The sequence below is a fragment of the Phascolarctos cinereus genome, unplaced genomic scaffold, assembly GCF_003287225.1.
Source record: "Phascolarctos cinereus isolate Bilbo 61053 unplaced genomic scaffold, phaCin_HiC Scaffold_1;HRSCAF=81, whole genome shotgun sequence".
Taxonomy (NCBI): Eukaryota; Metazoa; Chordata; class Mammalia; order Diprotodontia; family Phascolarctidae; genus Phascolarctos; species Phascolarctos cinereus.
Window position 1 is genome coordinate 15,765,367 of NW_027555514.1, and position 17,798 is coordinate 15,783,164.

Sequence of the window (17,798 nt, forward strand, 5' to 3'; positions counted from 1 at the left end):
TAATTTAGGGGCACACAGGACCATAGGTCTCAAGCTGGAAATAAGATTAAAGGTCATTTTAATCTTTACTTTGTGAGCTAAGAAGGGGAGGTATGATTATACCCGTTTCATAGATGAAAAACCAAGGCACTTAATGGTTAAGGGACTTGCCAAGGCCATGACGTTGGGTTCAGAAGCCAGGATGACACTCACACAATTGCTTATATCTGGGGGGCCTGGTTTTCTCTGGGCCTCGGTTTTCTGTGAACTCTGTAAATGGTGAGAATTAAATTTCTCAGATTCCTTGTAATCATAGCCATCTATGGCTCTAATGCATTATGCCCTCCTAAGCATATAATGAAAAGCCTTCATGGCACCAGGGAAGAAGAATCTGGGATCACTAAGGACCACGTGAGATCCAAAATCTTGTGCCAGAAGAGACCTGATACACCATCTGGCCCATTTGACAGAATGGAGGAACTGAGGCCCTCAGAGGTTAAGAGACTTGTCCAAGGTCACTCAGGTACCTGCTGAATATGGACGTGAAGCCAGGCCCTGGGTGGCAGTGTTACATAGTGGGAAGAGCTCCGAACTTGGAGTCAGAGAACGTGGGGTTGACGCCCGGCTCTGCTACTTACTACCTTTGTGACCCTGGGGAAGACACAGCACTTGTCTGGCTTTGGTCATCGTATCAGTAAGATGAGAGCTTGGACAAGATGACCTGTGGGGTTATAACCTACGGCCCCCAAGCCGTGGGCAACTCTGTGCAAGGCCTGGGCCTGGGCCCATAATGTTAACAATGGGTTCTTTGTCAATGGAGATATCTACTTTACTTGGAGTAGATGGTAAGTACTTTAAGGGAGCGGATTTTTAATTTTTTGTCTTTTTTTGGCCTTGTCTCATGCAGACAGTGGTTACTAACTTTGAATGAATAAATGAACCGAGTGGATATCCTTGAGTGTTAGGCATTGGAATGATTAAGCACATGAGTTCCAGCCTCTCACAGTGTTCAAGATGGCGGCAGGCTGTGGCAATGAGTCTAGTGTTAGACGGGGTCTTAGTATCCAATCCTGCCTCTGACACTTACTGTGTGGGCAATTTGCTTAATCTTTTTGGGTCTCAGTTTTCTCATTGGTAAAATCGGATAATCACACTTGTTCTCCACCCTCATAGGGGCTCTGTAAAGAGAGAGACTTGGCAGCCATGAAGTGCCATAGCAATGAGAGGTGTTTCATCTGTTACCACTAGATCTGGGCACCTGCATTGAGAGTGGGGTGTTTCCTCAGTAGGAGGGTGATGGATCAACAGGAGACCATTCAGAGGAGGACAGCTAGATAACCACAGACGTGGCCTCGTGGGCACAATGCGACCTGAGGGAACTGGGGACGCTGGGGAAGAGAAGACTTGGGAGGACATGGAAGCCTCTGCCAGTGCCTGAAAGTCTGTCAGATGGAAGAGGATTCGGTTTGTTCTGCCCGGCCCCAGAGGGCAGAGCTAGGAGCAACAGGCAGACAATGTACACAGGAAAATTCAGATTCAACGTCAGGAAGAGCTTGCTAATAATCGAGCCCTCCAGAAGCGTCAGGGACTTCTTTGGGGGAGTGGGCTCACACTGGAAGGGCCCTTAGAGGCGGTCAAATCCAACCCCCCATTTTACAGGGGAGGAAACTGAGTTAGGTGACCTGCCAGGGTGATATAAGCACAGTCTGAATCCTAAGCTAGTTCCTTTGATTCCAAATCCAGGGCTCTTTCCACGGGATCAGCAGCAGCCTCCAAATGCCCGGTGGCTGTGCGTCAGGGACACCACAGTGAGCGATGTGGCTTCCTCTGGTTAGCCTCAGCATCCACCTCCTTGCCTCCCCTGTGGGCTGAGGGAGGCATCTTGTGCCAGGTGCTCGGAGCCCACGGGGAGCAGGAGAACATTACCTTTGGTCCGGCCGGAACCGTGTGTCCGTCGCAGGGAGGTATGGTTTGGTCTGTGGATCCAGCTCATTCAGCTCCAGGGCAAACTGGGTGAAGCCGTAATACTGCTCATGCCCTTTGGGCATGGGGTCTGCAAAGAAGCACAGGTATTGGTGCCTGCCTCCCACTCCCCCAGGTCTCTTGTTCATTTTTCCCTACACACTTTCCCTGACCCCCTACCTGCTCTTCTCTGATCTCAGTATCATTTTGCTTCCAATCTATTAAACCGTTCCAGCAGAAGGGACCAGGGCATATCACTCTCCCCCTGGCTTTTCCCCTGTCTGCCCAGCTTGGCCTCAGGTGACTGTGAAGTCTAGACACTCACTTAAAACTTGAGATTGAGGGGCCTGAGTGCAAAGACTAGCGTCCAATTTCTGCAACTCCACTGGGCTTCACGCTAAGTGATTACGTGCTCCTGAACTGTACTGTTATAAGAAACTTGCTTTTAAAAAAAATCCTGTGATTGTTTTTTCCCCCTTCTCACTCGGCAGAGATTCCCCCAGTGTCGACCTCAGGGCTTTGAAATCTGTCAGACCTCTTTTCCCTTCCTCTGTCACACCTACAATTAACACACATAATGTGGCGGGTGTTAAGTGGGCTGCACCCTATTCCCAGTTTGGGCCTTGGGCATGTCACTTACCCTTCTTGGGCCTCAGTTTCCTTATCTGTAAAATGAGGGGAAGTACACCAAATAGCCTCTGAGACCCTTACGGCTCTAGGGCTGAATAGGAAGCTATGAGATACGGTGGACGGTGTGATGGACATAGGAGTGAGGAAGACCTCCGTTCTAACCCCACCTCAGATACCCGCTGGCTGTGTGACCCTGAGCAGGTCACTTAACCTCCATCTGTCTCAGTTTCCTCATCTGTGAAATGAAGCTAATAATATCTCCTGCCTCCCTGGGTTATTATGAAGATAAAACGAAATAATATTTATAAAGTGCTTTGTAAACCTTAAAGTAGTACGTAAATGTCAGTAACTAAAAACAAAAGGAAAAAATGAAATCAGTCACTGCCCTGCTCAAGCCACCTCCCGGTCAAACACGAGTTCCTCTGTTTGGCATCAGAGCCCATGGGACTGGGTGCCCTTTGACTCAGTGAGCAGAGGTTGGAGCACCAGCCCGTTAGAGGGGGTCTTAAAGGTCATTCCATTACTGAGTCCTAGATGGTCAGAACCAGAAAAGCATCAGCAGTAATGTGAATTACAGCCAACAGTTCTAGAGTACTCGACAAATAGGATATCAGAGGTTCTCAAGTCCAAGCTCCTCATTGTACAGCTGGGGAAACTGCAGCCCATAGTAAAGTGATTCAAACCTAGGTCCCTTTAACTCCAGGCTCAGACATCTTTCATTGTGACATTCCTGAGTTCCCAATGGAAGTAAGATTTACATTATTTACATTTAGAACCTGAATTCAGGTTGTCTACTTTTCTGAATTCACTGCTCTCCTATACTACCTCATCACAAGCCTAGAAGGAAGTTAGTGCAAGGATTATTATCCCCATTTTACAGATTAGCAAACTGCTGACCAGACAGGGGAAAGGAGTTGCCCAAAGGCTCCCTTGGGTGGTTGGGAACAGCTTCCTCCAAAGGCCCAGACTCACTGCCTTTAGCTCTTTTTCCCTTCCTGCTTGGTTTTACATTGTGCTATGAGCACCAGAGGCCACAATAATGTGTGTGGATTAAAAGCTTCCTTGCCAGACTGAGCCAAGGGCTGGGTCCTGCGGCCAGATGCCAGTATTCACAAGGAGCTCGGGCTGAGGGAAACCCCAGTGAAGCGTCCCCTAGAGAGAGCCCGGTCACTGACGACTTCCCACCTCCCATCCATGCCTGGGCAGTCCCCATACTCACGCGCTCTCCAGATGCACGTCGATGAGGACCGCGTGCCGCTGTAGATGCTCTCATGCCACTTCCCAAAGAGACGGCGCACGGCTTTGCCGCCTTTGTCAAAGACGGTGCCCTCGATCTCATGGGAATTGGTGCTCCAGTATTTGGCCTAGAAGGCAGAGGAGACAGGTCACCCACCACTTCACAGTGACTTAGGGAGTTACTTTAACAGTGAGACTCTTCCAGACTTTGGGACACAGAATCTTCTGTGTGTCTAGCCGCTGCCATCACTGTCCTCATCATTGTCCTAATCGCCATCTCATTCTTGTCCTCTTGCCGATTTTGGACTTCAGCTGGAAAGGCTCCTAAGACAAAGTACTCTCCTGCCACGATGATTTTATTTGTAAGTTCTATAGACTATTGCATGCTATAACTGCTTTATGTAGTTGAATAAAATTCCTGGGATGTCAGCCTATCCTCTGCAAGTGTCCTAGGGACAACTCCATCGCAGAGGATGATGGAGACAAAATGCAACTTACCCTGTTCCCACATGATTTGGATATTCTTCTCTATATTTTGGAAGCTTTTTGTTCCACATGGCTTGGAGACTGAGTGTTCAAGATGGCAACATCTATTCAAAATGCATCAGGTCTACATGTAGGCAATTTTGGGCAACAGCCTGATCTACAACAATGGTCCAATTCTAAGGCAGTTGATTGGATAACTTCTGCTTTTGTTTGTTTGTTTGTTTGTTTTTTGTTTTGGCTAGGCAATGAGGTTAAGTGACTTGCCCAGGGTCACACAGCTAGAGTTATGCGTCTGAGGCTGGATTTGAACTCAGGTCCTCCTGAATCCAGGGCCAGTGCTCTATCCACCGAGCCACGTAGCTGTCCCTGGATAACTTCTCAAAGACATTTGGAGGTCTATATTTGCAGTAGGGGGGTTTTATCTCGTGTCAGTCCATGAGAGACTGTTTGCTTCTATGCTTCTATATATAAAGACTATTTGGGGGGAGGGGGCTAGGCAATGGGGTTAAGTGGCTTGCCCAGGGTCACATAGCTAGTAAGTGTCAAGTGTCTGAGGCCAGATTTGAACTCAGGTCCTCCTGACTCCACAGCCAGTGCTCTATCCACTGTGCCACCTATTTACCCCCATATAGAGTGCAACCCCCAGGTTGTGTCTTGCCAGGTATTCAGCAGGTGCTAAATTTCTGCAGATAAGTTGCATGATTTCTACTGTTTCCTTGCACGATAAACATTGATCATTAAGTCTGGGCTCCTTCAACATAACCCTTCTATAATTCCTGGTGATGATGACCTGGTCCTGAATTGTATCATAAATCCTTCTATCTTCCAAAACAAATCCCTATGATGCTGCTTTATTGAAATACTGTTCTATGAGGCTGTGCCCCCGGTATCACCTACGATTCTCTTCTCGGATCACAGGGATTAAATAGGCTTCGCTCAGAAGTAACCCACTGTCAGTTACATTTGACAAACCCTATGGTAGGTATTTGTTATCAGCCTTTTCTATTGTTTGGTGAAGCAGTGTCTGTTTATAGCTTTTCTACTGCCCTCTTCTGCTCCCATGAGACAAATCAGAGGATGAGGAGACTGCAGTGTTAAAAAGCTTAAAATCTGAATTTTCTTTCTACATGAAATTTCCAATCTTTTGTAAACTAATGGTGATGTGATAATCACAATACTATCTTTATATAGTACTTAAGGCTCTTCTCTGGATTTCAATGGCTTTTCTTATTTATTCCCCTAAAACAAAGACAAACCACCCAGGTCTTTGCTGAGAAGAAAGTTAACTTTCCCTGTACTGATTTCTCTGTGGCCAGGTGACATCTCAAAGCTCCGAGAAAAGTACTCGTGTGCAATGCCTGAGTTGTGCCAGCAGAGGGTGCTAACTCTTTAGCAGCCTATTTCCCAAATTTAGCCTTACCTGGCTCCCCTACATCATCAGTACTGTCTTCAACTGAACGCAGTGTGTACCTTTGGATTTCTAAGCCCTGGGTTCTGGAACAGACCAACAGCAGAAGGGCATATAAAGGCTATTTTGAGTAATGACTTCTTCTTCAAGGCACTGAATCCAAGATTCTCAGAGCTAAAATGGACCAACCAAGCCCTCTGAACCAAGATCCTTTCTATGAGATACCCTCCATGTGGTCATCCATTTGCCACTTGAACACTTCCATCGATGGGGATCTCACTACCTTATGAGGCAGTCAGTGCCAGCTTTGGATAGCTCTGACTCCGAGGAAGCTTGACCTTACTTCTGACCTAAATCTGCCTCTTTGTCACCTCCAGCCCCTGTTCCTAGAGAGGGGAGTTCTGCCACATAGGATAAATCTAACCCTTCTCCCATGGGACCACCTTTGTAGCACTTGGAGTTTCAAGCAGTGCATGGCCTCTGCATTTTCCCAGGTCCTTCACTGGATCCTCTGAAGGAAGGATCAGGAATCCAATTTCAGCCTTTGAAGATTTGGGTATGATATTGCAACAAGTAGTCATCAAGCCTTTAGTATGAATAACTAAAATCTAGGCAAGCTATAAAAGGGGCTGGGTTCAACACCCATCTTTGAAAGACAGAGCCCTTGAAAGGGCTGACACTTATAAAGTGCCTAAGGTCTGCAAAGCATTTTACATACTGTAAAGTGTATGCTACCCTGTTATCATCCCCATTTTACAGATAAGGAAACTGAGGCTGAGAGCAGGTAAGTGAGTTGTGCAGAGTTGTACAGGTAGTAAGTGTTTGAGGCTGGATTATGAACTCTTTGAGGTAGAACCTATTCCTCTCTTTTCTGACTTCCTTATTAAATGGAGAGTAAGAACCATAACTACTCTGGTTTCCTGATCACTTTAAGTTTTACAAGGACTTTCCTCACAACAACCTGGGCAGGCAGGCGGTACCAGTATTATCCCCAATGTAGAGATGGGAAAACTGAGGCTCACAGAGATGGAGTGATGCTAGTAAGTGCTGGGGTCATGACTCCAGTCCCAGTCTATGACTCCAAGGTCAGTCGGTGCTCCTGGGACCACACTCGAATCCCAACATCCTCTTTGTGTATGTAATCTGCAATTCTACAAATTGGCTGCTCAGAGTGAAGGAAAATGTCTCCAGTGAAATTCAGGGTGGCGGGGGTGCGACTTCACTGATATCCCACTCCCAGGCAGCCCTGGACCACGTCACTTGTCAGACTTTCACAGGCAGGGTGGTGCAGTGGGAAGAGCCTGGATCTGCAGTCCTAGGACCTGTGTCTGAATCCTGACTCTGAAGCTTGGCCTAAATGACTTCTCAAATTCCTTCCAGTTCACTATTTATGATCCTGCAATCCTACTCAGTCATTCTCTTGTATCTGAAAAGCAAGACCATGGCCAGTCCAACAAACGCCATTGTGGTTTGACTTTAAGGCTGCCAGGAGGGACCTGATCCCCTTCTCTCAACCCTCCCTCCCCTCCCCCAAGGAAACAAACCGTCCCCAGGGGCTGCCTCCCCAAACTTCCCAGCTCCAGCTCCATGCCTTCAAGGTTGCTGATCCCTGAGAAAAATGAAAATGACCCAGGAAACAGGAACATTTTGAGCCGTTATTAGTTTGCTCCTCCTCAGTATGGATGAGTTCTTCAGAATAAATTTGGAGAGGGAAGAGAGCAAGGGAGTACCAGGAGCCCCGGAGCCTGGGAGAGGCAGAAGTACCATGGGACAGTGGAAAGGGCAGCAGAGCAAAAAGCCCGATGCCTAATTCTGCCCTCCCACCCCAGCCTGGCCACCTCCTTCCCCAGGTACCTTGATAAAGTTCACTTTGCAGTGGCAGGAATCTTCATTTAGATTCTTAATGATGATTTCACCATAGTGTTCGATCCATCTCTGGCCACTCAGGATGTTGTGAATGCAAGAGGTCACTTTGTTCCACTCGAAATGATCGCCAAAGCTGAGGGGAAATGAGGGTGAGGAAGAAGGCTTTCCAAAATCGAGAAGGACAAATGAAAATAATAACCAGAATGACCTTATCGATGGGCCCACCAACAAACCCTGATGTACTTTCCTTGACAAGGAAGAAACACACAGAATTACGGTAGGACCATTCCACTTCTGTTTCTGCATCCCCAGTGCCTGGCACACAGTTGATTATGAGAGATGGCTAGAAGACATAGGACACCTAGCTGTCACAGTGGATGGAGCACTGGAAGACCCACCTTCCTGAGTTCAAATCTGGCCTCAGGCACTTACTAGCTGCATGATGCTGGGCAAGTCGCTGTGTTTGCCTCAGTTTTCTCATCTTTTAAAATGAGCTGAAGGAAATGGCAAACCACTCTGATATCTTTCCTAAGAAAATCCCAAATGGGGTCACAGAGAGTGGGACATGACTGAAAAACAACTAAAGGACAATGGAAGACCCAAGTTCAAATCCTGCCTTATATTCTGTGTGACCTTGGTCAAGTCACTAACCCTCAGTTTCCCTCTATGTAAAATGGAGATAGTAATAGCACCTACCCCCCAGGCTGTTGTGAGGATTAAAGGAGATATCTATAGAGCACTTTATAAACTTTAAAGTGCTATATAAGTGCTAGCTTTTATTTTGTTATTAATAATTTTAATTGATTATAGATTGATTGACAAAAGCTTTTTGCAGAGCAGAGCTTAGGCGTCACAGCCCAGAGGCCCTCCCCAGAGATGCTGGTCTTCACTGCCTCTTCAGTGAATCTGCATACACCATGGGCTGTGTACTTATTATCTGTTCAGCCCTTCACTCCTTCACTCCTGTGAGCACATGGTCTACTCCCCAAGGGAAACGCCACCTCTTTAGAGGAGAAGACGCTTTGGTTTTGGTTTTGTCTGGACCCACGACTTCATCAGTGCAAGGGAGCTCCCAGGGAGGAAACCCCCTTCCTGTTGCAGTTGGATAGATGAAGAAACAAAGGCACTGACTGAGTGACTTGCCCAAGGTCACTCAGGAGGAAGCAGCTGAGGCCCAATCTGAACTCATGTCTTCCACTTTACCACCCAGCTCCTTTGTCCCAGACGTGCCATCTTCTTTCCTCCCCCCCGGCCTCGGCAGGTTGGACAAGATGAGCTCTGAGCCTTTCCAGCTCTCCTGTGTCATGATTTGAAACGACATTAATCCCTGTGAGACCAACATCAGTTTCTTTCAAATAAGACATGTTGACATTGAGGTGAATTGACTTGGGCAGCCGTTCCCAGGCAGTAGAAATCTGGATAAAGGCCTTACTGTCCTCTGTACCTTCAGGAGGGAAGAGCCTGGGGCGAGTGAACAATGACTAGAGCACAGAGCAGAGTCCCCAGGCCAAGAAAACTGGACGTGGAGAAAATGAACAAAATCAGAGCCATCTGTCCAGCGGATCAAAATAGTTAACAGAATTGAATTTTATGTGCAAACATAAGTCATTCATGGTCGCTTCAAAGGTTTCCAGCTAATTGCTTAAATCTCAACCACAGATCCCATGCAGTTTGGGTTAATGGGGGCCATGAGGCCTCTGCAGAGAACTTACGCGGGAAGGGTGACGTGTGTTGTGCCAACTGGAACGATTTCCATGGATTTGCCCCAGAATTTGTTTTTCCATCTCACATCTGAAACAAGACATCCAATGTCAGTCAGTTAGTAGGACAGAGGCCTACTCCAAGGTAACCAATCCATCAATGTACTTATGAAGGGCCTACCATGTGCCCGCTGCTAGAGATGAAAGGTCAAGGTTAGGGATGACCTGTCAAGGATGTTGTAGAGAGAGCGCTGTTCAGATGGTAGGTTGACTAAGTTAAATTCTGTGTAATTCAACGTGGTATTTATTAAGCACCAACTGCATGCCAGGCATTGCATTATGGGTTGGGAAATCAACAAGCAAACAATGCATACCCCAGACAAACATGTTGTGTGTACACACACACACACACACACACACACATACGATAAAGAGGAGGCAATCTCAGAGAGAAGGCACTAAGCTTTGAGACTGGGAAGGGCCTCTTCCAGGGAGAAAAATGCAACAGTCCCTGCCCTCAAGGAGCGTGCATTCTACTGGGAGTCACACCAGAGGTGCTTCTACTTCTGATGTTCCCTAATTCTGATTTTGATGGGGAGGAGCTGTAGGCCAGAATGCTTCCTCATTCCCCTTTGGCCAACTGCTTACAGTCACCTTTGGGCTGGTGAAAGCTTAATGCCTCTTCTTTTCTCTTCCATTACCAAAAGGCAGAGATTTCATTAACGTGCCTTTTCCCACTAATTAGGGAAGAGCGGCTGTCCCTCTAGAGAAGCCGCCTGGCCAAAAAGAAAAAATTGGTTTGCAGAGCAAATGAAGTTGCTGCAAACAAGCTCTCAGGGGACAATATTTAAGTAATTTTCCCCAACTTCAGGAGCATTTTATTCAATGCAAACACTCAATCTGCAGACTAAAAAGCATTGCTGTTTATCCATTAAAACAAAGGGCTAGTCTCTGGGGACAAGCAGCCTAATTCTTGTTATCATGTGTACGTGCAAGTAATAGAACGATGCTGCTTTTTAAAAGTCTTTTCAGTGCCAATTTTTCACTTGTTCAGCCTCTGTTCCTCACCCACTTGTGAGGCTTTCATTTTCATAGACTGTAGGCTGGGAGTGAAGGATATGAAATGTTGAACACACTGCTGGGAAGACCCGGGAGGAATCTCACCTGAGATGTTAATCTGTCAGGCCACCGAGCCTCAGCAACTCTCTGTGACCAGAGATTACAGACAGGCGATGGGCTGCTTGGGTGGAGAAGGTCCTATGTCAACAAAACCAAAGGTTCTTGTGGAAAGCATAGGGGACAAGATTCTCAAAAGGAGGGAAAGGAGCTGACCTCTTGGGTAGTACTTTACCAAACCCTGTACCCAGAGAAAGAAAGTCTAGTATGAGGAAATTGTGCACCGTATTTAGAGTCAGAAGGTGGGGGCTGGAATCTTGGCTCTGCCATTTTTTCTTTGTGTGACCTTGGGGAAAGTCACTTCACTCAGGGCCTCATGCCACATCCGTAAAATGAAGGGGTTGGACAAGGTCATCTCTCAGGGCCCCTCCAGTTCAAAACCTACAGGCCTATCGTGTCTGAGGCTCTGTTGATGGGTGCTGCTGCCAAGCATACAATTGATGGCACAGAGATAGGGAAAACCCAGTTTATTGTGTTCAGAGTACAGGCATCATTGAAACAGAAATCAATGAGCCCAGAACACATGTTCCAGCAACCTTGATAGAGGGTTTGCTTACATAAGCAGGATGGGTGCAAGGGAATTTTTACAGAAAGTAGAAGCAGAAAGTAATTATATACATGTCACAGAAGAGATGGCCCAAGGGGAAATCAGGTGAAACAGGAAGCTCGCCGGGAAACACGGGGGCAAGAGCTGCTCTCTTAAGCTTGTATTTGCAGACAGAGCAGGAACTAGCGAGCTCACACCAAGCTGTCCAGTTGACGTCTCGGTCTAATTGTGCAGACTCGAGCTAGTTACGGGAACTGTTCACCTTAAATAACTGGGGGTGAGAAGCTTAAGCCAGAAATTCCTTTCTGATGCTACAAAGACTGTGATTTGATGTCAAGAAAAGGGCTGATATTTCCAGGAGAGAAGGTCTAAGAAAATCAGAGCTGTTCTTTCTAAAGTAAAAAGATTCTCAAGAAACGCAGAGTTTCTTTACTCCTCAGAGCACCAGCTTCCTTATTTGTAAAGTGCGGATCCTAACAGCGGCATGGCAGAGTGGTTAGAGCTGGCTGCAGTCAGGAAGCATTGCAGCATTCCAGCCCCACCTCTGATACATACTGACTGTGTGACCCCGGGAAGGAAAGGGAGCATTCACAGAGCACCTACCGTGGCCTGGATACTGTGCTAAGCCTTTACAAACATTAGTTCTTTGATCCTTTCAATAACCCTGAGAGGTGGGTGCTATTAGTTTCTCCATTTTACAGCTGGGCAAATAATTTTACTTCTCCAGGTTCCCAATCAACTTTGCAAGTTCCAGAACAGGGGTGGGTTTGTATCACAGAGTGAGTTTGTTCACTAGTTCTCCAAACTGATGAAATCACCAGGCTTGTGTGAGGCGCTTCTTCCACTGCGTTACTATGAGAGCCAACTGGCATCATGTGTGCAAAGTGCTTTGAAAAGCTCAAAGTATGGGAATACCAGCTTGAGCAGATCCCTTATTTAGGCCTCAGTTTCCCCATCTGTAAAATGTAGAGGTTGGCCTAGATGAGTCCTTCTAACTCTAAACCCAGCTTGAGGGACCCTGGCTAAGTCATTTAGCTCCTCTGGGCCTCAGTCTCCCTATCTGTAAAATAAAGGGGTTGGACAGAATGGCCACTAAGATCCTTCCCACCTCAAAAATCTATGATGCTATGAAGTAGTGTCTTCTTCCACCAAACTATGGTAGCTAATGAATAATTTGGTCATGAGGAAAACCTGTTTCAGGGAACATCTGTTCTCCTTTTAAGATGTCTATTGTAATGAATGTGTCATGAAAGAAAACCCACATGTTCCAAGCCTCGTACCTCTCAAACTCAGATCCTCAGAGCCGACCCTCAGGTTGTACTATTTACATCTTGTCTGTTCATGAGAGCTCCTTGAGGGCTGGCACTGTTTCTATCCTTCTCTGTACCCTCAGTGCCTGGTACATAGTAGGTGCATAATAAATGCTCACTGACTGATTTACACCATTCAGCTGCTGCCATTTCTACCAGAAGCTCAGGCTTGGGCCTGGAAGGGGCATCGTCACTGCCTTTGGTCCTTAAGACAAGATGAGGGAGGTGCGTGGCCATCAAACTCTCTTCCCCCAGGGGATGTGTAGGTGAATGGCAGAACCAGCATGACCACCATGTGGCCAGATTCCTCATCCACGTTTGGATAACACCAGGAGATTTTGAAAGTTAGTTAATTCCAGTTAGTCACAGTGGACTCTGGGTCTTACAGCTGGAAGGGAGCTGAGGTGTCATTTCATCCCATACTCTCAGCTCCCAGATGGGGTGAAGTGCGAGGGGACTTCTGGATCGGCAGGTGCCATGTTGGCCAAAAAGATAGAGTGACTTGGGACTGCATCGGGAGGTGTGGTGTCTGGAAGGAGGTAGGGTCCTAATCTCGGACACCTAGGGGATTATGTTCAGTACTGGAAGTCACATTTAAGAGGGATACTGCCAACATGGAGCGCCTCTAGGTGAGGGAGGCAAGGATGGCTAAGGAACTGGAGATGGTGAACACTGCTTAAAGCAACCAGGGATGCTTAGCCAGCAAAAAGGAAGACCTAGAAGGAAGACAGGATCAAGGATCTGAAGGGCTGTCACATAGAGGAGGAATTAAACCTCTTCTGTTTGGACCTAGAGAGCAAAATAATAATAATAACAATAATAATCTCTTAGGTTTACAAAGTGCTTTAAAATACTATAACATCTTACCCTTACTCTGGGAGATAGGTGCTTTTATTATCTTCAATTTACAGATGAGAAAACGGATATAGAAATTAAGTGACTTGCCCAGGGTCATATAGCCAGTTAATTGTTTTAGGTAGGATTTGAACTCAGGTTTTTTGGGCTCCAGGCCCAATGATCTCTCCAACCAGTTGGTCAATAAATGTTTAAGCACCTACTACGTGCTAAGCACTTTGCAATATTGTCTCTTGTGCTCCTCACAACAATCCTGCTGAGAGGCTAGACCTCACGAAGGCATCAGGTGCTAGAAGATTGCTCCTATGAAGCGGACAGAAGGAAGATCACTCTTCGAAATGTTCCAAGGCCCGCTGCTCAGGGCTGAGCCACAGCAGGAGTGCCTCTGGGTACCGTCCATTTGTCTCTGGGGGCTCCCCTTTTCTTTCCAGGCACAGTTCACATGTGCTGCTCAGACCAAGGAAAGCACAGTCTGAATTTACATGCTGACTCCACGGCTGAGCTCCTGACCTTTCAATTGGGAGTGGAAGCTTTGGATCGAAGGCGAAGGTCAGGTCTGTGTGGGTGAGAGGGTGTGTTTGTCTGCAGTCACACAGAGACAGGGCCAAGGGGGCCTCCACCCTGCATCAGAAACACTCTTGGCCTCTCACTCATTTAGCCAAGCCCACTCTGGGTGGTGTCAAGAGCTTTGATTACAGAAGCAGCCATGGACACAATCTCACCTCATGCCCTTGGCCTGGAGACCAAGACAGACCCACACACATTCAGCAGTTAAGAGAACATAATCATGGGCCCAGGGGGGTGGTCCAGAATGTCAGTTCAAAGACAGAGCACTAGACACAGAGAGGGCTGGTGATCGGTGGTGCAAGGGACTGGCCATGAAGTCCCAGGAGCTGAGTTCAAATCCTGCTTCTGCTAGTTAGCCTTAGAGGCTTTAGATCTCCTAAAGTCTAATGGGTCTGCAGGTGGAAGAGACAGAGCATAGCATAGACCAGCGATGAGGCCGCAAGGGAGAGTGTGTCTCTCAGCCCAGTCCCAGACTCCAGGCACAGTCATGGCTTCTTTGTTCCTCAGCACTTTTTGTGGTAACAGCTCAAGGGCTTTCTGCCATCTCCAAATAAAGGAGGTGCAAACAGCTGCCTGAGCTCGTACACAGAGAGCATGTCAGGTAGATATTAAGTTGATCATTAGATCCCAGCCTTTTCACAACGGGATCCTGCTTTGGGGGTCATGAAGAGCTCTCTCCTCTCTGCAGGCCTTTGGAAATGAGAATTCCCCAAAGTCTCATGACGGAAAGTGCTGTCCAATCCAGAGAAAGAACTATGGAGTCAGAATGGAGATCAAGGATGACTATTTGCTCTCTTTTTTATTTTTGCTTTCTCTTTCTTGTGGTTTTTCCCTTTTGTTCTGATTCTTCTTTACATCATGACTAACGTGGAAATATGTTTAATATGATTGTACATGTAGAACTCATATTGGATTGCATGCAGTCTTGGGGAAGGAGAAAGGGGAGGGGGGGAATTTAGAACTCAAAATCTTATAAAAGTGAATGTTGAAAACTAAAAACAAATTAATTTATTAAATTTATTAAAATTTATTAAATTTATTAAAATTTATTAAATTTATTAAAAAAGGAAATGAGAGAATTCATCACTCTCTATGGAGCAGGTAGAGGTTTTAAGCTTTCCTCCTTGAGCCTGTAGCTTCATTAGAGCAGGGAAATCCTGGTGTGGAAGAGCTCTCATTGGATGACAATCGGAAAGGCTCATCACCTTGGAGAGCTGCCCAGGACACTGAGAGAGGCTGGGGGCTTGCCTGGGCCACAGACTCAGCATGTGGCAGGGGGAGGATTTGAACCCAGGCTTTCTGACACTAAGGCCAGCAGTGCGCTAACCCCTACAGCACACTGCCTCTGGCACAGAGGACAGAAGAAGGCCTCAGCCAAAGCAGAGGGGGCCCAATAAAAGCCGAGGAATGATCACCCAATCAGGTAACACTCTTACGCTCCCAAATCCTGCAGCTGGAAACACTGCTTAAGACAGAAAATCAATGCCAGGGAGGTCTCTGCTGGAGCGCCCCATGGAGAGGCCAAGGAACCCCTGCAGCCATTCTGCAGCAGTGTTAACGACCAGCTTGACCTTGCTCTTTGGCTCTGCAGAGCTGGCCACTGTGACACACAACAGAAAAGCCCGAGAGAAAAGCCACGTTACCTTGCCAGAATACGAAGTTTGCGGACTCTGCATGACAGGCTGAGATTGGCGGGTGGTGGCTGACCTGGCAGATGCAAGGAGAAAAGGAGACATTCAATCACATCGGTTTCCTTTCCCTCCACCTCCCTGACTGACCACCATCTTCTTCCTTTAGAGGCGGCTAAGTGGAGGAGTGACCAGCATGGACCAGCTCAAGGTGAGGCATTCCAGGTGCTGGCGATGGTGAGAAGTGGACAGGGTGAGGAGCAGGGGTCCAAGGGTTATGGCTTTGGAGCTGGAAGGGCCTTCAGGGACCATTTTCTCAATGCCTCCCCTGACTTTACAGATGAGGAAGCTGAGGCCCAAAGAAGCTGTGGCTTGCCTGAGGTCAAACAGGTAGTAAGCATCAGAAGTAGGATTTGAACTCAGGGCGTCTGACTCCTAGGTCAATGCTCTTGTCACTGACTCATACAGGGTGGAAATTAGAAGCAAATTTTTAATTAAATGAGCACCAATTAACCACCAACAAGGACTGATTAAGCACCATCAGGGACACAATGCAAACTGAAAATGACCATGATTCAATAAATATCTACACGGAAATTTAGACGGATCTCTCCCCTGGCAGAAACTATCCTGTACTTACTTTGCACCTACTTTACTTTAATTTATTTTTTCTGGTTAACAAGCCTGTAACTTCTCTCCCTCCCATTTTTCAGACTGAAAAAACCTCTTCTAATAAATATGTAAAATCAAGCAAAAGCAACGCCCTCCTTGGCCCCGTCCAAAGCAGAGCGTGCCCTTCACTAGCTCAGGCAGCGTGTGCCGTGGACAGAGTCTTAGCTTTCAATTCAGGAAGACGCGGGCTTTGAGTTTTGCCTGTGATCCAGATGGGCTGTGGGATCTGGGAGAAGGCCCTAATCCTCTCAGGGCCCTACCTACCTACACTGAGCCTCAAGGACTGAGGCTTTGGGTCTCCAAGGACAGACCTGAACCCCCAAGTGTGGGTCGTAGAGACAAAACTTCACTGCCCTGAAGCCTTTCCAAACTTAGCTCACTGGACGCCCTGGGACGCCAGACACACGGTCCATTGTCAGGTTCTGTGGGGAAACTTTCCTCTCTCTTTTAGATTATCTGAGCACTTTACATAAATTAACTCATTTGAACCTCATAACAACACTGTGAGGTCTGAGCTACCACTATCCCATTTTACAGATGGTGAAACAGAGGCAAAGTGTCTTTTTTAGGGTCATATAGCTAGTAAGTGTCTGAGGTGGGAACCCACTTTTTTTAAGCCATCTCCTAAGCCTGGAATGCCAAGCGTCACCTCTGCCTATAGAACTTCCTTCAAAGCTCACCTTGAGTATTCCACTCCTCTGGTTATCTCTCATTTACCTGGGGACATATTAGCACCTAGCACATTGCTGGCACCAAGGAGGCCCTAAATATTTACATACTTGTTGGACTGAATTCAATTTTCATCCGGAAGGCTGTAAAACAATATCTAATCTGCAAGCAATTAAGAGACTCCAGGAACAGGCAAGTAGGAACTCACTGACTTTTCTGGTAAAGAATCATTATTTCTGTTTTATTTACTAATGAAAAGGCTAAAGAGCAAATGGCAGCCCAATCATTTTCTCCCCATTATCCACCTTCCCACCAAAAAGCCTTTCTCCATCTAATTAACTTGTTCTTCCTGGTCTAAGCATGACCAACACTGCCATTTGTCTGCCCTGGTGCCACACGGTGGCACTGTTTTCTTGTTTGGTTCTAAGGAGACCTCCCCTTGCAACTCTGCCTCAGTTTGTCTTTCTGTATCCCAGCAGGCTGCAGACCCATCTGCTATATGAGCACAGATGCCCCCAACTCCAACCCCTAAGATGCTCTGAGGAAAAAAAGAGCAGCTTTGACTGGGGCCCCACTGTAAACGCCTAGCCGCCAAGCTCAGGCCGAGCACAAGGCTTCTTACGGGACTCCTAGCCCCAGGCAGTCTTTGTGTACACAGCAGACTACTGCAAAGGGAGTCAAGCCCTCCCTGAGAAACGAGGCCGTCTCTCTCTCTTTGGAGGTTGTATGCCTGACCAGGTTTGGCCAGCAAGACCAACCACAGAACAAAAGCCATACTTCAAGAACCCAAGGATCCAATTCAACTCAGGCATTGATTAAGCGCCTACTGTGTGCCAGGCACTGTGCTGAACACTGGGGATTTGAGGACAGAGATAGGTTAGTCCCTGTCCACAGGGAGCTTCAATTCTACCCAGGGATACAACGTGGGCCCAGGTGAGTAAACACAAAGTATACAGAAAATGGTGTTCGGTCATTCAGTTGTATCTAACTCCTTGTGACCCCGTTCGTGGACCACATCCATGGGGTTTCTTGGCAAAGATACTGGAGCGGTTTGTCATTTCCTTCTCCAACATATAAAATAATGCACAGTAATTTCCAGAGCACTAA

The 17,798-nt window shown here is 47.0% G+C and overlaps 1 protein-coding gene across 9 annotated transcripts in view; it reads right to left on the reverse strand.

Annotated features, from left to right (window-relative positions):
* The window catches only part of OSBPL3 (oxysterol binding protein like 3), a 146,374-nt gene that overhangs the window by 5,560 nt on the left and 123,016 nt on the right, over positions 1–17,798 (reverse strand). For all 9 annotated transcript variants that reach the window (XM_020993236.2, XM_020993237.2, XM_020993240.2 and 6 more), the window contains 5 exons: positions 15,366–15,429; positions 9,280–9,358; positions 7,556–7,700; positions 3,791–3,935; positions 1,906–2,032 (listed from right to left, as the gene is read on the reverse strand). In XM_020993236.2, the coding sequence (XP_020848895.1) occupies positions 1,906–2,032; positions 3,791–3,935; positions 7,556–7,700; positions 9,280–9,358; positions 15,366–15,429 (560 nt within the window). The remainder of the gene's footprint in view (positions 1–1,905; positions 2,033–3,790; positions 3,936–7,555; positions 7,701–9,279; positions 9,359–15,365; positions 15,430–17,798) is intronic.